Genomic DNA, 22,316 nt, shown 5'->3' with positions numbered 1-22,316 from the left:
TGCTTTGATGTCTTCTCCTTGACTTAGATTTTTGCTTGCCTTGTACCTCACTTGTAAGTCGCTTTGGATAAAAGCGTCTGCTAAAGGACTAAATGTAAATGTAAATGTAAATATTGGGAAAAACCTTTACTCTACTTAAAAGATCTGTTGTATTTGAATCTGCCAAAAAATGCCACCCTCTGCCCTCAAAGCCACTGCCTGTGGGCCTGGAAGAGTTTGTCCAGAGTTCTGTAGCTCGTAGGGTCATTTGGATGATCTTAGGAACTATTTGGAAAGCTTCCTCAGGATATTTTTTTGGAAATGGCTGCAGCATTTGCTCAGCTGGCTCAGAAGTTTGTGTGGAGGTACATAGGACAAAAGCCAGGCTGAGCAGCAGCACATTACTCATCAACTGGCTGTGACAGAACGACCTCTTAGGGCACCCTAAGAGTATTTTCGATGCAGTGAGGCATCCATAGGGTTCAGCAAGCAATTCACCGTTGAGCTGGACTTCCCTTATTCTTCGATCAGCTGGATAACCTCTCCAGAATAAGAATCAAAGGAGGAGCTCTGGACGTTAACATACTGGATAGTCACAACTTTGCAAAGGCTTTGAAGAAAGTTATTTACAGTACATCTACAGAGATAACATGCAGATGCTCTCAAGGCTGCACAGAGATCAGCCAATGAAATCATTTGCCTACACAGTGTTTTGGATAGAACATTTCATAAAACACAAAGGAGCCTTTCATCTGCAGACACAATCCAGCAAGATGTCCTGGTTATAACTCTGTTGATGTCATTTCTGCTTTGCTGACAGTTGTTTTGTTTATAACATTCACTTGCATCTCTATTGTAAGAATACTGTGAAGGTCAATTTTTGTTGAAAGGAATTTTCCAGTTTACAGACAGTGCAGAATCATTATTATCCCATGGATATTTATGTTATGCGAACAATTATTTTATGTATAATGGATTACTAAAATATATCCCCAGCGTCTTATATCTAATAACCCCATGGAATGAAGGGTGAATCTGTTATGTATTTTTATGTATTCTTTTATTGTGATTGTGAAAAAAAATCAAATAGTCATATTTGGAAATGTAACAGTAAAGCAAGATCAAAGTGTAACATTTTAAGGGTGTGACTGCTGTTGACTAAAATCAGTGGCACAGAAAATCGCTCTTTCCCTTTAGATGCTATCAGGGAAGGAAGTGTTTTCACTTTTTTGCATCACCTTTTTGGCTGCAGTCACATCTGTCATCTGCAAAAAGGTTTCATTGCACTACTGCACACTGTAGTTTGCCAATGTCTTCAAAAGATTGTGGTTCATTCTTGAGCTGATGCTAAATGCACATGTCCCAACTGCTTCGGAGATTAAAGATAAGAATAAAAAAGATAGTAGATGTACTATTTTGTTTCTAATATTCCTTCAATATAACAAGTATTTTATCCTGGTGTTTAATACACATTCATATTAATACAAACTTCCCGCATTGCAGTGCAGTAGACAGTAAGCTACAACTTTGACTGTGCTTCCTTGCACCATGTGTGACAAAACATTCACTCCCATTCAGTTCAACATAAGTCAGACCATCCTATTCCTAGTAAACAAAAATGTATTTTAAATTAACTTTTAGAAAAAAACGTTAAGACAATTTTAAGATCAAGCAGATCAAGCAGAATTTAGGAAATTGCAGTTTTTAATCAGAAACAAGGAAAGGTTCCTATTTATAAAATACAATACTAGTACTAGCTGAATGTGGATTAAATATTATGTTTGGCGTGAACCCGACCAAACTGAATAAAAAATATAGAAATTGCCAGGAGGTATAAAATAAAACCAATTATACAATTTCGGAGTAAGAGGATGTGAACCTAACCCTAAACCTAATCTAACAACAATGCAGTTATAGTAAAACAATGAAATGAGTGCAAATGTTTGCTAGCCCCTTTATAAATTTGACTTTAACTTCATTTTTTTCTCAGGAAGGAACATTTGTTCTAATGCATTAAATATTATTGTTATGAAAATCTTTGTTTTACTCCTTTTGCCATTTTAAAATAAGGGGATGCAAACTTGCACACAACTGTATCTTATTACAAAAAGCCCCCTGAGATACATGTAAAAAATGTTGATATAATTAGATGGAAAATAATTTTCTTTAGTCATATGACAGGATATGAACTTGACAGCAACCACTTAGTCCTTTAATATACATACTTTTCATTATTGCATTTGCAGATATTAAATAACAAATGATTAAGCACCAAAGCATTTCAAAATCTATTCCATTTTTAACAAAACTTAATTTGACTCAACTGCAAAGAAATAATAATTTAGTTTCCCCCTGATTCCCAGATTCAAACATCTAAACATCAAACAACCTATCAGTTACCATATTTTTGTAATCTCTAATGTTGTACAGATACAGAACCTCAGATCCATCATAATGTGTATATTTGTGGTTTTAATCAAAATATGTCAACTACTACTGGATAGATTATCATTACATATGTATATCCCCCTCAAGATTAATCACTACTTTCATCCCATCAAAATTGAAGTTTTTCCTACTGACTACTGACATTCAAACACTACTTGTTAGCATGGTAACCAATGTTAAATTGTACCTGTTAAATATCCAGACAAGTTCCAGGCATTGTTCATGTCAGCATCACACAGAGCTTTACATAAGTGCCATCCCTTCTTCCTCATCTTGCTGTTTTCTTATGCAGAATTTATAGATTTCATGTAGCCCTTTACATGCTCCAAATAGAAAGCAAGATAATGCAAGGATCAGAATTCCCCAACACAAAACCATGGGCCAAAGAAGAGACAGGTGTAAAACCGTTAACTGGTTATCAGCACTGTTATATAAAATCATTTCAATGTGCACATGTTAATTACTAACAAATCAATTTGTGACAAATTACATATAAACTTCTGATTGTTCCTTACCTGAGAAAAGAAAAACCATCGCTGGGTCTTGGCCATTAACCCCTGAGAAGAGGTATTGTTGGTGGGTTCACACCATTTGTAGGGAGCGGCTTTGTCAATAAAAACAAACCTGCCTGACCAGTCTGTTTTTGCACAGGCATAGTATTGACCATCCCAGAACAGCAAGACAATCCACATTAAGGCAGGCAGGGACTAGGACGTTAAGTGAAAACTTTTCACAATCTTGGTAATTCTTGCACACTTGATTCTCACACTTTTTGCACTCTTTAATGTATAGCTTCATTAGAGAAGCAGCAAGTGCAGGGAAAAAAAAATATACAAATGCAAACAAAGCATTCCACTGAGGTTCACAAAGACATGGAAACTCAAGCTCAACTAATTTCTCCAGCCAAATGAGGAGCACACCAATTACCAGATTGGATGCAAGAGAACTTTCGTTTAATTCATTCTTCAGTGTGGACATCCAGTATCCTTTCCCTGTAGAAGCTAATTCTGTATAAAGAGAAGATAACATGGTGAATTCGTTTAGATAGTTACTTAAACATTCTTAAAAAGTTACATATTTTCTTCTTCTAAAACAAAATCACCAATGTTTACAGTCCACAATTTGCTCTATACACCGACCTCATATTAAGTTTTGTTTAGTGTAAGAACATAGCACATGACAGTGAGGAAATACCTACGTCTTGCCATTGAGGTGGTCCTGTCCATTTTTAAGACTTAAAAGACTTAACCTGTTTAGATTAGTTTTATGTGATCCCCTGTGCCCCGTGTGCGACGCCAATTGTCTGTGTACTGTCAAGTGTACAGTACCACCCTACAAGTGACACTCGTGCTTCCTGCCTATGCTCATGGTGTTTTTCACACCAGTGTTTACTTTGAGCACAATGTTATTTTCCTTTCCGCTTTTACAGATGGGTGCAAAGATTTTGCAAAAAATTTGCAGCCCTTTATTTTGAAATGATAAAAACAGTAAAATGAAGATATTTTTTTTTGATCTACATAATATTTAATGCACATTGAGCTCATACAAATGTGCCTTCAACAGAAAATAATTAAAGTTAATTTTTAGTTAAATTTTCAAGGGGGTGAAAACCTTTTCACTGACATAATTCTCTCTATTTTACTAACATTTTTAAAAATACACTCCTTGCCCATTTGTAATACTTCTAATGATGAAGAAACATCATTGCATCATCAGGGGATCCAAACTGTAATATTCTATAGATGTTACATTTAAAACGCACAGCAATACCATCCCATCACAGATTAGTAAGTCCATTAACTTACTCAGCCATCCCTATTCACCATAATTAGTGTATATGCAATAAAATCCTATCAACGTTTACTGTAGGTGATTTATTAATTTTTCAGAGGAGGATTTTCTAGATAAAAACTGCAAATGTATACTTCAGAAAAAGTCGTTCTGCATTTTTAAACCATAAAAGTTACTGGCCATTATGTAGTCACATACTTTGCCTAAAAATCAGCTCCAGCAGGGAGGTCACTCTTTTCAAACTCTTTTTTTAAACTTTGTTTTATCAGTGTTTCTCATGGGCCAGGGTATGCAGTACTTCGTACATGGTCCACCCATCCTGCCAGGGCTGGGGATTAAACCAGCAAACTTTCAATCACAAGATTACTGCTATACCACTATGGCCCATAATTCAAGAACAAACAGTTTTGGCTATGTAGAAAAGTAAAATATTAAGGCTGTGTCTTTATTTAGATACACGGATCATCAACCAGTGAGGAAGCTGGCTGTTTTATGATAATAACATCTATGTAGCCATCAAGTTTACAGTGGTTTGTGGTTTGGAGATAAACCTCCTCAAATGAATCAACTCTAAATTCACCCAGCCCTCCCTCTCAATGCTCTGCCAAACTTAGGTAATAAAGTTTTTTATTGATATCCAAGACACATTTCTTGACATGATGCTCCTTTTCCCCAAACTCTAAACACAAATCAACAACTCCAACTATCTAGCAAACAACAAAGTTTCACATCAAAGGACACTTTTCAAAACCACGTAATGTTAACCCTTTTGCCAGGCTGATCCATAATGAGTCTGGGTCATAAAAGCATTTGACAGCAGTTTTCCACATTAAAGTAAGTACTGAAACATTTTTCTACTTAAAAAAAAAAGGTGTTCCTGCACACCAGAGGGAATGGAATGAAAGAGACGGCGTATCTAGCACAGTAGGGTTTTGCATTTCACAACATTATATTATTACAATGAAAAGAAAGAAAGTGCACATTTATAATAGATGGAAAATATATTTTCATAACAACATACACTTTTAAATTAATTTCAGGATTTTTCTGTTATCTGTTTTTTACTTGACATTATTGGAACTAAACCTTTATGGTAAATAATAATGGTTGTCTGATTCATATTTTTGTGACACATTTATAAAACATTGTTTTTAAACTAAATGTTTTACAAAAATAAAAATAAAAACTGAACGTACTGGTTAAATGTACTTGTCTGAGGTCAACCATCCTAGCAAGCCATGTTGTGTAAACTGACCTGTCACTTGATGCCAATACAACTGAGACAGGTCTAAGTACCTAAACATGTAATATGCCAGTTAATTTACTTCAGTAGCACCAACAGTTTTCAACAATCCACAACTAGGAATAGGTGTTTTTTATTTCAGCAGAAAAGTTGAGGAAAGTGTTGCAGCGGTTAAATTTGTTTCTCGTTTGCTTAGACTACTGTGTCCACTCTGAAGTCATATTTTCAAAACAGTTAACACACTGGCTGAAACAGAAGCTCACTGCCCAAAATGACACATTTTGGTTGCAAAATGCTCTCACACTAACAAAACATTAATGACATGCAACAAAAGCAAAATGTTCCCTCAAACAACACAATTTTTGGTCAAACATTTACATTATTTTAATCAGTCATCACATAGTAGAGAAGCACTGCTGCACTCTGCACCTCCACTTCTTTGAGATGGCCTGTTAAAATACTGTAGAAAACACATTCTCCAAGAAAGTTTTCATTAATTGTTCTTGTGTGCAGCTCTGTCTATGCCCATGAATTATTGTTGACACATGAGACCTATAAACCTTCATACTAAACAATATTGAACATTCAATATGACTCACAGCGACAAAATTCTCCTAAGTATTTGTACTGTATTCTGTATTCAGTGGGGGAAATATTTTCACTTAAAATTAGATATTTGTTACCATAGTGCGTAAGATTTCAATCTTTTTCTATATTGTTCAAACACAGAAAGGCTTAACACTAAAGTGAAATACAGAAAATTGAAACCAAATGAACTTATGGGTGGCAAAAAAAAAAAAATCAAGATGAAGACATGAAATAGTCTGAGAATTTAACCCATCTGCTCCTTTCAATTAGACCACAGGTTCTCATTAACATCAGACTGAATGTTTTCCCTGGTCTTTGATACAAACTTGCAAACAGTAACACAGACAAGCATCTTGTATAGACAGATAAGGCCTGATCACTGATTGAAGAATTTAGTTGCACGCATATACATTTAGAATTCTGAATTTTGCAAGCAATTTCTATCAGCTGGGAAAGTGTGTTTCCTTTTGTTTGACACAGGTAATACAACAAAGTCTTGGGTCACTAAATGACACGTGTTGACTATCTTCAAAAAAGATGTAAAACCTGGGGGAAAACAATGGAAAAGTGTTAATTTGCAAATAAAGAAATCTGCTATGCTAAGAAGGATATGATAAAGATCAACTGATCCCAATTTCTTTAAATGCATCTTAGCAATTGTGAAAAACTGTCATACATATTTTGCAATCAATAGGGAATTGCTTTAAATCATGTTTGACGTCCTTCAGTTTGGAACCTAAAGCTTAAATTTCTTTGCTGTAATCCTCTGATGTGGCCAAAAAAATGAAAAAAAAAAAACAAACAAAAAAACAACACATACTGCTGTAACTGACACACACAGTTCAGTAAGTCGGGCCAGTGCTGCAGATAGCATACTTCCAGATAAGTTAGTAACAGTTTCATTTATAGGAAAAATGCCCACAAGTCTGCCCAGAGATCCATGAACCTCTAAACACCACCACACCCTTAACTAACTCCTGGTAAGACAACAAACAAAATGCCAAAGTAATAGAGCATTGCTGATAATAGAAACTGAAATGTAGCCAGCGAAATTCAAATTGTACAACTCTGATGGTAACTGTTACGTAAGCTGTTTACATAATTAGGCTACTGTGTTGTAGGTGTGAGGCTGCCATCACCTTCTGTTTGTTTAAAGGGAAATGGGATTAAAAATCTGCTTAAAGCCTGGGGTGCTGTTTGGGTCAGGGCTTAGTCAACCTGTGAGACTGCTTGACACATGGCACAATTTAAGGACTTAGCTGTTTGCTAAGACCTAAATACCGTTTAAAAGTGGAGACAAAGATGGATATAAGAAAATATGGGTGAGTATAAGGCCCCTCAGCCTAAAAGACAGAATGGAAATTTGGTCTCGTTTTAGTCATTTTTGTCTCTGGAATTATTTAGCATTTTTTAACTTAGGTCTGTGACCTTTAAACAATATTGCTCTTCACACAGAGAGGACATAGACTTGTTGGGGACCAGGACCTACGGATAGTACGTTACTGTAGTAGAATACTGTATTCTCCAAATACCACCTGTGTTACCTGGCATATACTCGTTTCTGATTGGAAGACACATGTGTGAAAACATAGTTCCGGTCAAAAGTTTAACCAACGTTCTAAATCATTGCGCAGGTAACCAGAGCAACACTCGACAATAACTAACTAACTAAACTAACCTAACAGCTGATTAATCTGGTTACACGCAATATTAGCAGCTGGCATTCGTTGGTAGACATTAGAAACTTTGCATCAAAAAAATGCTCCATCTTGTCGGTTGTCCTATAATTGGTTTGTGCTCCTCTACATGATAGGACGTTGTGTGCTGGATCAAACTCCTTTTCTTTGCGCTCCTGTACAAGATCTCGCGGGATTTAGCACTGAACGGTTGGTGGGGAAAAAAAAAAAAAAAAAGGTGGTTCTCTTGCTGCACCGGGCTGAGAGCAGAGAGCTGCACAGGTAGCCTGCAGAAGCACTGAGGGCTCCCGCTGGTCCACCTAGCGACAGTTCCCTCCCTCCGTATCATTAGTGGAGTGTGTGGAGGTGGAGGAGCCTCGGCGATCTCTTCCCTGCGTCATCATATCCAGCTCCGGTCACCTTAGCTCTCGCATTTTCCATCTTTCGTCTCCGAAGATGATACCTGGCAACCAAGGAGCTGCAGTCATGTCCCTCACGGTGGCGATATTTGGAGCGCTGATACTGCAGCCTGTGTCTTCCCAGAATGGTAAGAAAAGAGCTCTCGTTATGAAAAAAAACCCAAAACACCCATATATGTAAAGCTTACTCACATCGTAGCGAAAATGCGTTTTTTATGGAGGAATGTCGTCTGCTTTTGATTAATCGGTGCATTTGTTATGAGTCCTTATAAGATGTGTCTGTTATTAAAAACGCTGTCCGGCAGCAACAACAGCAGCCGAGTCTCGTTAAATAAAACCGTATTGCTGCCCTAAAAGACAAAGGTATCAATCAAACCGTTTTTTGTGTTTTTATGAAACGAAGGCTCAATAAGTCCTTAATAGGCTCCAATCTATATTGGTTAGGCTGAAGTGGGCCAGACAGAGGCCTCTACGATGTCTCTTCAAATGTCCTTCCACACTTCAGCCGTGCAATCAACAAGGACAAATTAGATTGGGAAATTGAAGTTCAGCATCTGTTGATCAAACACTGACAGACAATTCACACGCAGAACCGCACGGGTGTGCTCGCAAATGTAAAGATATGGTCCAGAAATTCAGCGTTTGGTATCCAGCATTTTATCACTAAGTGCTCTCCTACAGTGTGAGATGATTTTTTGCATCAGTCCAGGTCTTTATAACAGAGCATATTTGTGATTAGATGTAGGTCCTTAGAAGTGCAGCACTGTAAATAGCATTAGTCCTTTTCACTGCATGGTTCTATTTTTAGAGCAGAGATGCTGCACTGGGAACCGTGGCTTTCATGTCCTCTTGCAACACTGAACCTGTTATCTCTTTGCTAAGATGTACTGCACTGCAGAAAGGCATTGATTTCTTAGCGCAGATGTGCTTGTCCAAAAGACCCCTCTGCTTATCTCATCCCCACCTAACTGATCGGGGGAGTGTAACCCCCTTCTCAGCACAGTGTATGCTTGAAGTGCGAAATGTAGCTTTGATCCTTTTGCAAGCACTGTATGAGAGAGAGTGTGAATTCATTTTGCTCTGGCCTTCCCAGGAGTTCACCATGTGTAGGAATGCATTACACATCTCCTATACTGCCCACCCACTCATTACATCTCTTCTTCAATCAGCACTAATGCAAATCAAGCTCAGAATGCTGGTTTAATGTAATAACCCCTTATGCTACAGAAAGTAGGGTCTTTTTTCATCCGTGTTGTTTTTCAGTTTCCAGAGAGGCTGAATGTTTTAGAGAACCTGAGTACTGTATTGTATATATGTCACATATTATAGGATACAGCATTAGTTTATATTGTTTTTTCTATTTGTCCAGCTCAGTCTGGCAGTGCACGATAATACACCCAGCAGCCAACTACATCGCAGAAGCCATTTTTATTCACTAATGGTGGTTCATTTGTGAAGCTACTCCCGCTAAGGTTCTTCTAAGGATGAATTTGATCTAAAGTAGAGTGGCTTTTATCAAGAAGGCTGTTTAACACAATTATTCAAATAATGTCTTCTGTTGTACTTTCTCATGCAGAAGCCACATAAATGGTAACTAACAAAGGTTGCAGTTAAAGAATTGATCAACGCAAACAGAAGATTTGTTTGTTATTTAATGAGTGAATGCAGTGAGGATCCACACTGTTTTTTAAGTAGCAAATAATTAGTGTGTTTGAATGTTTATCAATAAACAAAGACAGCGAACAAATGACCTGACGGTTATTATTCACTTTACATTATTAGACTGTGGGTCGTTTTTTGATTTAAAGATCAAAGTAAAATGTTATTCAGACATCCAAAATGATAATATACTGTGAATCTGGATTTGGCTCATCCTGTTAGGTTTGCCACAACAGATTGCATTGTCTGCATTTTTATTTGGCAGGTTTTAGTGTAGGATGCCCTAACTGAAGTAACCCGCTGAGTGTTTGCTGCTGGGCTTGGGACCGGCTTTGGGAAATGGTTGGGATGGAGTCTCCTGCTAAGGGATGACTGCCCAAGGAAGTTTGGCCTTGAACTGCCAACCCAATGCTCAATGCAATAAGTGACTCGACCACTCTACTAAGATTCACTGTTGCCTTCTGTGTAGTTTGCAGCAGAGGCTTTGGATTTTTAGCTACTCTAACGATTAGTTTCTCAGTTTGTTGGGCAATTGCATGGTCAATACAGAGAAAATCTATTTTTGTCAGTGACAGGTTTAGGTTTCTTTTTTGTCAAAACAAATTTCAAAAACTACAAAGATTTTAAGGGTAGTAGAAGTTACGTCTAGCTAAGCAAAAATGTAATTTGATTTATTAATCAGCTGTAAAACCTTGTGCCATTTATTTATTTCTCAAATGAATAAACGATTAATGGCCTTACAATTTCAACTCTAATTTGAATTTCTGGCATATTGAACATCAAAGCGTTTCTAAAATGCGTTACAGCTGTAGTGACTTTCTTTAATGCTCAGCTGTTGTCTGAAGCCTCCTGAGAGATGCACAACATAAAAATCCTGGGACAGTTAGAAATCGCTTTTAACAGCAGGATCTTTGATTTAATTTGGTAAGTCAGTTATTAAAAGCGGAGATGACTTCATTTAAATGGTCTCCCTTAATGTACTGTAGAGAGTAGGCCTAGACATCTCGATAATATTACTTTAGCTGTGGAATATGCATTTACAGCATGATGACTAACATTATGTGTTCGTGTTTTGCTCTGATCTGTTGTTGCCCATCAGTGTCACAAAAGATCCTATATCTAATAAATTTTTCTTTTAGCCTCCAGTTAGCTGCCCAATATGTGTTGCAGCAGTTTTGTTACAGTAACTATTTATTCAAATTGTTGAAGCCATTCATCTGCCTATACAGAAGGAAATGAACAGAACAGGCATAACATTATGACCAGCTGTGCAATTAATTTCAAGCCAGTACAGTGGCTCTGCCATGAATTCTACGTTTACAAGGTAATAATTCCTCAGTTTTTAGGTTGAAATCAGAAAGAGGATAATTGTACTATGTGTTTATTATTGAGGTCAAAGTGGTCAAAATGGAGTTTATGATAAGAAGAGGTGGTTCTGTTTTTGCCGCCCTATTTAAAATGGATGAGGTGAAGCATCTTTTAGTTAGGGCAGCAAAATATGATTTCTAGCAATCATAAAATGAGTTCTAGGTGGGCACTCATTAGATCAGTTAGTCTTCCATGAAATTAATTTTATTATTTTAAAAAGAACAGTTATTCACAATCAAAAGACGCATATAAAAACAGAACAGAAAGGAGAAAGTAGGTTGAGCTCTGGATCTTTGCAGAGCATTTCAGAGACTTCTTTACAAATATTTTTAAAAATAGATCAATTAGTCTTTGAACCAGTTTTGATGGTTCCAGCCTCTCAAATGTGTAACTTAGCAGTTGTCCTTGTTGTTTAATTTATAGTACATTTAAGATATGTAGGGTTTTGGAATCTTTTTAGGAAATTGTGGCAGGTATTTCTCATGAAAATGTGACAGGAATCTGACTTTTTTAGTTAATCGATTAATCAAGTAATGTGCAGTTGAGTCACAAATAAAAAAATCAATTGCTTCCCTAGTGACAAGATTACACAGCAGACACATGTTACCACATGCTACACGTAAACTAAGATTAGGTTAACACCATGAGGTCATTCAGACATGTAGAGTACAGTGGCATGCAGTGACAGTGACACTGGCTCAGCACTTTAGTCACATCCAGAGTCTATCTGAGTTGGCAGGATTCGTCTCTCAGCAGTTCTGTGTTGAGAGCTTAATGTTGGTTTTACTATTCAGTCTCACTTATGTTATATGATGGTACTTGCAGTATATGTGCTGTATATTCCTACAGTATATAGACTGGCCTTGATGATAACTGCTTCTGGGCTGTACAGCAGTGTTATGAAATGAGCTTGGGGGGGAAAATTTGAATGTCTGTCTTGTGGTGATCTGCCTGGTCTGTTGCTGAAGTGCTTTTATGGAAACGAAGAGGGTCTATCACCATGTGCCCACACACTCCCAAGAGGCCCAGAGCTGCAGCTTCTATAAACCTCTGCTCATTCTGTGCTCTCCATAGTGCCTAGACCAGGCTGATGACTTCAGCCCCCCATCCTCCGCCTCCTCTCTGTGCAGCCATGATCAATTGTTTCTCTTTTATTGTATTTCCTTCTGAGAGGGGGATATTTCATCCCGGTAAAATTAACAGGACACCCCAGTGTCTGTTTCTCCAATATTAAGTTATTACATAAACAAGCTCTTGTGATCTCTAATGAGGTTTTCATTATAAAGACAAGAAGTACCGAAAATAATGAGAAGGTCACTTGGAGGACTTTTGGATGTGAGCACTGTGGGAGCCAGGCACACATTTATATGATGTCATTAATTGAACAAAATTAAGTGAGAACAGCCTGGCAGGGACGTCCCAGCAGAATTAAAGCTTCATTGGAATAACAGCAATTGCAGTCCTGGTCTCTCCCTTCTACTCCTCACATCCCAAAATGTTGATTTTATTTTATATCGTATATTAGAGCTGAAGCAATTCCTACAGTATATAGGCTGGGCTTGACAATGACTGCTACTGGCCTGTACTTCAGTGTTATGTGAACTTGGGGAAAAAAAATATCAGTGTCTGTCTGTCTGTGTCTTTTTGATGTTTGTTTTTTCACATTTTATTTCCTTTCCTCTTCTTTTTCCTTTTGGATTTATCCTTATTGTTTTTTTTGTTTTTCCATCCTACACCTGTTTTCCTTTTTTGGGCTGATCTGGGTCTCTCTAAACCACCACCACCAGCGGGCTTTGTGAAATCACCTCTTTCTGAGACTAAACTCACAGGCGACACCTTTGAGCTTTACTGTGAGGTGGTTGGAGCTCCCACGCCAGAAATCCAGTGGTGGTATTCAGAGATCAACCAAGGCGATTCCTTCAGGCAGCTATGGGACGGCGCTCGTAAAAGGCGAGTGTCCATCAGCGAAGCCTATGGCGCCAACTCTGTGAGCGTGTTGGGCGTCTCTCATCTCACACTCGATGATGCTGGGACCTACGAGTGCAGAGTCAGCAATAACCCACGACGTAATGACCTGCACCAAAATCCAGCCAGCACCTGGATCCGTGCTCAGGCCACAATAACGGTGCTGCAGAGTGAGTGGTCAGTGTAGAGAAAACATCCACCCCCACCTCCATTAGCAACTGAATTTAGCAGTTCCGGTGTGATTCAGCTTCCCTCAGACCTCTCCAGAGACTGTTAGCTTCCTTTGGAGGTGCCATCCTCCCCTACAGATATGTAAAATGAAGAAAACCATGTCCTGCTATTATCGTTTTCCAGCAGAAATGAGTCGTATTTGTAATCATCCCTTAGATCAGTTTATCCTTCAGCCTACAGCATGTAGAGCCTAATTTTCCTTCATTTTCTACTTAATGTTTCTTTTCCTATCTCTGTAGTTTAGTTTAAATTTCCCTTAATTATCATTTATGTTGTATAACTGTTTTCTTCTGCCATTAAATGTCTGGTATATTTGACTTAGATTCTTGCTTGCCTTGTACCTCACTTGTAAGTTGCTTTGGATAAAAGCATCTGCTAAAGGACTAAATGTAAATGTAAATATTTATTTTCTTGTTTACCTATGCTTTAAACACATCATTTCAGATTTATACTCTGTGTTAAATGATTAGTTTTATTGTAGGCCAAGTGGATCTTGTTCAGGGTTAGACATTCACTAAATGTGAGTTTTGACACCTTTAAAAGGATTTAATACAAAACATATTTACATTTTTCACACTGAGGTATTCGGTTTTAAGAATGGTTTACTAGTGTTTAATGTACAAACAAGGTATACATAATCAGGATTAAGTAGAATACGAAAGTCTTTAATCATGGTCATCATTGTTTAAAAGATAATCCAAGAAAAGATGCTCCACAGGTGGCATGTCAGCAAATGTGATAGTCATTGTAGAGTACACAGGTTAATTTTATTTTTTTTTTGTTATTAATATTATTTTTATTCCTCAGAGATTAATATTAGTTCTGAATTGATAAGAGCCACTGAATGGAACTTGATGCAGTCAGCTTTGATGTCTCCTAATGTGATCATTTCTTTGATGAAAGCTGACTTGGTGTGCGTATTTTTAGTCTTTCTTTGTTTTCTTTTAGCATAAAAGTCATTCTCATACCTCAGGAGGAATAATCTCCATGAAAAGGTTTAAGGAAAGAATAATGTAATGTTAGACCTGCTACTGTTGCAATACAGAAACAAAAATTAGGCACTTGTAAATTGTTTCAAAATTATTTTTAGTGAAATGAATAAAATCAGTGTTCAAAATGGAAACACACTGGGTAGCAGAAGGTTTATGTTCATAGCCATTAGTTTGGATGAATTCAACTTTGGGTTTGAGAAATGTGTTTTGTGTCATGGCAGAGGGCTCAGGCCTGTATTGACTGTAAAACCTACATAGTAGTCTCGTTAATATATAGTCACAGTTGACCAGTTTATTATGTGCACAGGTTTTTACCTTTAGGTTTAATTTAAAAATTCAGATAGTTGCTACGTACGTTGGTCTTTCATTCAGTTTAGCTGAGTTTTATGTCTGTCTGAGCTTTTGAAACGGTCTGAAAACTATGCTGAAAATAAATGGATTACTAATTTTATTTCAGGAAGCCTGAATGTCTTTTATAAGTCCTCCCACTTTGCAACTCTGTTTCTGTTCTGCTGTATTTTGTATAAATTGTGATTGGCTGTGTTGTCTGTCTGAACCTTTTGTGCACTGATCTTTGAGCAGGTTCTCTCCCACGATTCCTAGCAAGCATTGCTTCTGTTGCAGCTCATCTGTGTGTCTCTTACAGAGCCACCAATCCTTTCCTCTGAATCCACCATACTACCTGTAGAAGGTGACTCTCTCATACTTCAGTGCAACCTGACCAATGCCCAGAGTACCCCCATGGAGAACTTCTGGATGAAGAATGGCGAAGAGATCCCAGGCACACGCAGCACAAATGCCAATAACAATAACATGGAGTACAGGTTGGAGATTTGGCAAAAGGCAACTTTTGTGTGTGTGGGGGTGAGAGTGCTAAACACAGGGTTTACCAGCCTAGCGTGCATTAATGTTGGGCGTGTTTGTGCTCTACAGAATGCGCAAACCACGAGGAGATGATGCTGGAGTGTACATGTGTGTCTACATGTTCCAGATGGCTCCTCCAGTCAACGCCACCATCGAAGTTAAATGTAGGTGTTGATTTGTGAGCTTCAGGCAGTTTTGTCAGGCTTTCAAGGCCAGATTAGACATGTCGCCAATAGAAATGGCACAAGTGGCCTTGAGCACTAGCAACCCTGTCATGTAAGGACCTGTGATTTCAAATGGCTCTGCTGGCTGCTCAGGGGCAGCCGGCGACCTTGACGCCTCCATCTAACCAGTGCCTGGCTCAGTGACAGCAGATGGTGTCCTGTTTGTTTGATGGTAAAGGATTATGCCTCAAAAGTCGGGTCTGGTCAGTCGCATACAATAACTGTGGAGGCCAATTAGATTCTGGGATGGTTTACTTTTATGTTACGCGACATTCATTCATCCAGGCAGAGAAAAGAGTCCTAACCAGTTCGATTATTTAATATTCAGAATACAAAGTTTAATTATTTGATATAATTGTTTGCTGCATTATTTATCCCATGCAGCTGTTTTTAATGCATGCATGCCAGCCCTACACTCACAGTAGTAACAAATGTATTTATAACAGCAGATATTTGACATTGTCTTTGTTGTAGCTGCCCCTGAGATTACAGGCCACAAAAGAAGTGAGAATAAGAATGAGGGCCGGGACGCCCTCCTCTACTGTAAGTCTGTGGGCTATCCGCACCCAATCTGGACCTGGCGCAAGTTTGACAATGGATATTTTAGGGTATGTGATTATGATTATGAATGAATTGAAATGAATGCACATTTTATTAATAGCCATTTTTTTCCTATTGTGCAATGTGTTCTTTTGAGTTGCTGTAAATATTCAAGCTAAAGTAGCAGATATTTGTTACGAATGCAGTGTTGTACTTCATTTTACAACAATAATAATGATAACTTATTAAAATCTTTAAATCTATATAGTTTTTAACACCAGATTGTAGATCAAATTTAATGAATCTAATTAATCTCAAATGGGACATCCCTTGTCATTGTATGAGATTAATATTCAACTACATGCTTCCATGGTTCCAAATAAACTGAATCCTGATAAAGGGTTTAGAAAGTGCTTTGCATAACAATTTCTGTAAATATAGAATAAAATGTTGAATAAAATGTAAAAGAATCTCTGTCCATCTCCTTCAATAGGAAATTGATAACTCAAGTGGGCGCTTCTTCATCATCAGCAAAGACAACTACACCGAGCTCCAAATTATGAACCTGGATATTAGTTTAGATCCAGGAGAGTACCAATGCAATGCCAACAACACTATCGGGAGCCGGGACGAGAAGTCTGTGCTCAGGGTTCGCAGCCATTTGGCCCCTTTATGGCCTCTCCTGGGGGTTTTGGCTGAGATCATCATCCTGATTGTTGTCATCGTTGTTTATGAGAAGCGTAAGAAGCCAGAAGATTTACAGGACGGTGAGACACCTGTGATGGTGCTTAGGCCTTTGTCATTATTCCACTGAAAAACAACCTGATTTAATTGTGCCAACAGTCTCACCTTTGAATTCATTTGCATCCAAACATCCCAGAGAGTGGGTGTGAGGCAAGTGTGAAAAGAGGCTCACTTTCTTTTTGGTGTATCTAGTGATTTCAGTCCTTTGCCAGAGACACCAACATAATTCACCTGACACTGTGCTGTGCTTGCATTCAATAATTCAGTCTAGTGACGTCGATGCATCAGGCAGACACTGTTGCAGGAGGTCACACCACGCCAGGACAATTTCATGCATTTATTATTCATGAGAAACATGATTCTGCAGTTTTTTGGACAGTTTTAATTATTGACATTTTTCCAGAGACGTTGTGCTGTCTACAAACTTAATCGGTAGACATCATTGAGCTCTACTACCTGCGTATGCTATCCAGGGATTTTCTAATAGTACTAACTGCTTAATTTAAAAGAGAGTAGCTTTATCATAAATTATGCATTAATGGTATTTGTGTGACCTTTTACTCTCAAACAGAACTTTGATGTTGTCACATGTTGGTTAGATGAGGCGTGTGATGAATGACTAACTTTTAGACTCTGTACAGGAATATATTCATGTTCAACACATGGCCAGAAATGGGCTGTTGCAGGATTCCAGGTGTTTAGGTCACCTTGAGATTGCTCATAGCTTTAGAAAATGTTGCATGAAGTGTTAATAATTCATATTTTACTTGCATTTCTTTACATTTGTTTAGCTTTGGCTGTTGAATATTTTAACAGACTGTTATATTATCTCCCATCCTACCCTTTTTCAAAATTGCATAACCTAAACCATGTCTGTGGTAAGTGTGAGACTTTGCATGCTTCATGAATTTTAATAAGCATTTGAGCTCATCTTCTTCCAGTTCACAGAACAGTACAGAATTGCCTTTAGCTTCCACTATTTGTCTCAAATGCAGATCAGGATTTTTCAGGTTTTAAAATGTAATTTGTTAAAAGTCCATATATTTATTAACTCTATATTTTTGCATCATCTCATAAGTACTGTAAGAGTGAAATGGCCTGCAAGTCACTGTAAAGAAAGTATTTTTTTCTGCTGTCACTGTTTCCAATTGCTTTTCAAAAAATACTACCTACAGTAGAGGCCTGAAAGTGATCTAGCTGCTTCTCACTAATCTCTTTGAGTGACCAGCTGTTCTTTGTGAACACTGCTTGCATGACAACAGGATTTTTTTAAATTCTGAATATGCCTGTATGCAATTTTTCTCACTTGCTCATGTGTTGCGCTGGATTTTAACTGCACTCTCTGTGTTTGTGAGTGACCTTGTGAGGTGGTTTTCCTGCGGCATGACAGCCTGTTGTTGACTGTTCTACTTCAGTTAGGCTGCATTATCATTTCATTACACAGTCTGCACATACAGTACGGTTGAAACATAAAAGTCCTGGAAAACATCAAGAACACATGTCATAGTCATATTTTTATTGCATAAAAAAGAAACATCTTCCTTGCGATTTATTTTTTATTTTTTGGTCTTCATTTCTCCATATTTTCCCTTATTGCCTCAGATGATGAACCAGCTGGACCAGTGTAAGTATAAACACTGTACCGTTCCTACCTTATCTCTGTTTATCTTGCTACAGTAATATTTGTTTTGCTGTTGCTTCTCTTGGTCGTCTGTAGAGCTAAATGTAGATTGCATCCCAAATGTGGGTAACAGATAACTTGGGGCATCACGTTAGGCTTCAAACATGGCTCACGCAAGTATGCAAACACGGATGCTTCGAGCTACATGAGGCTGAATTTATATGGTGTTCAGAGTGTAGGGTGGAGCTACAACATGAGAAAGCTGACCCCCCCTCCCCCCCCCTTTCTTTTTTTAAGTTAACTTCTGGTCAAAACAACCACATCTTATAGGTTTAGAGAACAGCTCACCATGTTTTTATGCATAGGCATATTTATGATACCTTGGCAGTAATTATACAGAAATAGTACTAAGGAAACTGATTTTCTCCTTCTCCAAATATTATTCCTAACGCTACTTTAGACAGACAAAACATTGAGCCTAAAGACACCATGTGATTGGCAGCAATGTACTAAAATACATCCACAATTAAATTAGTGTGGGGGGCTTCTATATATCTTCAGTACAGCTGATACAGAACAGCTTAAAAGAACATTGGAATCTAATACAAAACATCTAAATAAAAATCAACAACAACAAAAAAAACGCTCTCTAGCTGCCAACAAAACCAATTAAAACATAAGTACTCTCATATAATTATTTCTTATGAACAAACCCGAATGGAAAATATACTTAAAGAAAAAAAAAACAGTTTAATGTACGTAAATGTACCATGTTAAGTTGTAGTGAATGACACAAATGCAGGTATCTTCATAAAGCAGTCCTACACCCCACACAGGTCGAAGCAGGTCTCCAGCACACTGGCCTTCTGGTACTCAAAAACGTTTATTCATGTTCCCGTCATGGTCTGTACATTGAATTAGAAGTCTATTCCAGCAACACCCCAAACATCGGTTTCATCTTACAAAATCCACCACCTATTACTGATCCGGTATGTCCTACTTTCAAGCCCTAGAAAAGCAAAGTCTTCAGCAAATCCTAGGGGCTCTGACACATCAAGTCAACATTTTAAGCACTAGCTGAGACAGAGACCAACTGCTGCATCAGTTTGCAACACCTGTTTCTGGGCCAACAGGTTTCCCTTGAACACACTGCAAAGGAGACAGCTGATAAACATATAGCTTGGACATTCTGCGCTTGCTTTACAGGAAATAAAAGTGGAAGATCTGAGATTGTGGATATTTTCACACCACAGCACATGCAGTTCTGATTAAAGATGTTTCTGTTATTATTCATTGTATTCACTGTAATGCTTTTGTTACTACTATAGCTAAACAACCAATCAGAGTGATCGCTTTTAGGGGTCAGACTAGCAATGACGATGCAGGGCACACTGGAAAGAATAGGCAGACAAACATTCACAGACTGCCTGTTGCTGGCTGATGGTCGTCTGTCATCTTGTTGTATCAAGGCCCTTAGAAAATCTCCTTCAGCCCTGCACAAAGAGCTGCGATCTCTATCTGATGACTAATAGCATTTCTAGTCATCCATTGTAGGTTACAATGAACACTGGGAGTACCATGATTTGATGTACAAGCAAAGGCGAAATTAAATTCAGAAGAGGTAATGGAGTCAGCAATGGGACACTGGTAGTGCCTCTGGTGAGCAATGTATGGCTGGACACACACTAACAGATAATGTTTTTCCGGGATCGTGCGGCACACTACTAAAATACTGAAAATGGATCTTATTCAAATGCATTAATTGAACTAGAGCGATGAATTCCCCATCCTTCCTACATTCAATATGCGACTCTCTTTGCTTTCTCTTTGTCCTCCCAGCATGTTCACCTGGGTCAGGCACTGTAATTTGTGTTCGCCTACTCATATGAGCTATGTTTGGAACCTTGTTGATGGGCTAATCTACTGATAATCCTGTTTTTAGAGCCACAGAGGATTTTTTTTTCCTGAGGCTCAGTAATTCAGTGTTGTGTGAAATCAGTGGGTGCCCCTTTAATATTTTGATAGATTCACGCAATCACAAGTTGTCAAAACTAAATGAGCATAGTTATTGCGATCAGCAATAATTAATGATACATTAACAAAGGTTGTTATGCCTTTACATAACTAATGACTACAGTGGTTGAATAGTTATTAAATTTTTAATCTAAACAATGTTGATTTGACTACAGTTACTGTTATACACATGTTTTGTATGTGGTGAGAACTGATCACGTTGTTTCCTTCCTGATTAAGGAAAACAAATTCAACCAACAACCACAAAGACAAGAATCTTCGTCAGAGGAATACAAACTGAGCAGCTTGTCTGCTAAGTAAGTATTCAATTATTAAGAGGACAACTGATGAGAAATGCATATGTATTACGCCTGTGGCCACACAATACAGACTTATCCACTTAAAGGACGCGTTCACTAATTTTGAGCTTGCTTCTTTTGGTTCTAATTTGGGTAGCACATTAACATATATGCCATTAACATTCCCTTTGACTTCCCTATATTAAAATATCTCTCTACTCCTAGCTGAAAAATGCCTCCAGATGACAACACATGGAGGAACCTTCACTTCCGATTTTGTCATCTTGTTGCTCATACAATGGAGTTTGTATTCATAGGAAAACTGCTTTTCCAGACCTCCCCCAGATGACATCATCTGAACTCTTAAAAAAAAAAAGGAAAAAAGTCCTCTGGGTGATGTCATCTGGAGGAATTTTTCAGCTAGAGGCAGTGAAATATTTTAGTATAGGTAAGTCATAGGGAAGTGTAAAAGCTTTAGAGTACATTTACGCCCTAAACTAAAACCACAGAAAGCAAGTTGAGAATTGGTGAGTCGCCCTTTAAATGAAATATGTCAAAACTCTTGCGATCAAAAATAGGAGAGCGTGGGGTAATGATTTAAATTTCTTTGTTTGCAGGTTTCATTTCACATGTATTGATGATATGAAGGTAAACAAGAGGGGAACACATGCCAGGTATTAATACAAATGTATCTGGCATTAAAACTATGGTAATGGAGGAGTGAAATGAGGCATGCCTTATGATTTTGTTGTGTGAGGATGTGAGATTAGGAAATATTCAAACTACTACAGAATTGTTAACATTATAATCATTGTTGCTGCATGCAGTTGTTGATGTTTTATTTTTTTCCTCTTATACACATTTTATTACTTTTAAAGTAATGCATGCAAGATGTTGACCTTCTGTTTGGTACAGAAATGACTTTTTCCCCCCTTTTTTCTAAGAATGGCTTCATGTAGATAATATGTACTCTGTGTTCTAGATGAAAAACAAAACTCAGCAATGTAAAAGAAAATAGCATTAACTGGTATGACAGTTGTGTACAGTTTTATCATTCTGCTGCATACCATTTTGGAAATTGTATCATGTTATCAGAATATATATTAACATGTAAGGGCTTTGCAATGTCCCTCGATTATTGGTTAACGTTTACTTTACTGTATGTATGTACTGTATTTATTAAACCTCTAGCTATATATCAGATCATCATTAATATAAAGACTATTCATATATAATGCACTTAAATGTTGAGAATACTGAAGCTGTATAAACCTACTTTAGGAAATCTGTACTAATCTTTAAATCATTTTGTTTTATAATTATGTGTAATGTACAGCATGGCTATTATCCTATGCAATTATTATCCATATCAATATATTGAAAGTCATCGCAGCTTATAATTTCTCTGTGACAAAGCTTTAAACAAGTAGGATCACTGTAGAGCATTGATGGCATACTACACAGCTGCATGAATTCCGTACTGCTGATGTGGGAGGCGGCTAAAGAAGGCCCACTTCAGGACTCACACAATTCCATTCCAAATCTAAGATCCTGAGTCATTTTTAAGAATATATATCTTTAAAAAGAAAATGTCTGTTGTTGTTGTTGTTGTTTTTTTTCCTACAACACAAAACACATTCAGTTGTACCATT

General features: G+C 37.6%; 1 protein-coding gene across 2 annotated transcripts; it reads left to right on the top strand.

The window, feature by feature from the left end:
* The first annotated feature begins 7,949 nt into the window (after positions 1 to 7,949).
* Positions 7,950 to 22,258, top strand: LOC137125677 (neuroplastin-like). Of its 2 annotated transcripts, XM_067501520.1 has the most exons (9): positions 7,950 to 8,272; positions 12,959 to 13,306; positions 15,006 to 15,183; positions 15,293 to 15,387; positions 15,922 to 16,055; positions 16,481 to 16,754; positions 18,334 to 18,355; positions 20,606 to 20,682; positions 21,282 to 22,258. In XM_067501520.1, exons 1-8 carry the CDS (start codon positions 8,182 to 8,184, stop codon positions 20,664 to 20,666), a joined length of 1,203 nt encoding a protein of 400 aa, XP_067357621.1. In that variant the 5' UTR covers positions 7,950 to 8,181; the 3' UTR covers positions 20,667 to 20,682; positions 21,282 to 22,258. The 2 variants fall into 2 exon arrangements, with proteins under 2 accessions (XP_067357621.1, XP_067357620.1); XM_067501519.1 differs by lacking the exon at positions 12,959 to 13,306 and having other exon boundaries at positions 7,959 to 8,272.
* Positions 22,259 to 22,316: the final 58 nt, after the last annotated feature.

The sequence above is a fragment of the Channa argus genome, chromosome 4 (genome assembly GCF_033026475.1).
Source record: "Channa argus isolate prfri chromosome 4, Channa argus male v1.0, whole genome shotgun sequence".
NCBI classification, from domain to species: domain Eukaryota; kingdom Metazoa; phylum Chordata; class Actinopteri; order Anabantiformes; family Channidae; genus Channa; species Channa argus.
Note: the sequence above shows the minus strand (reverse complement) of the source record. Positions and strands in the feature narration are given on the sequence as shown.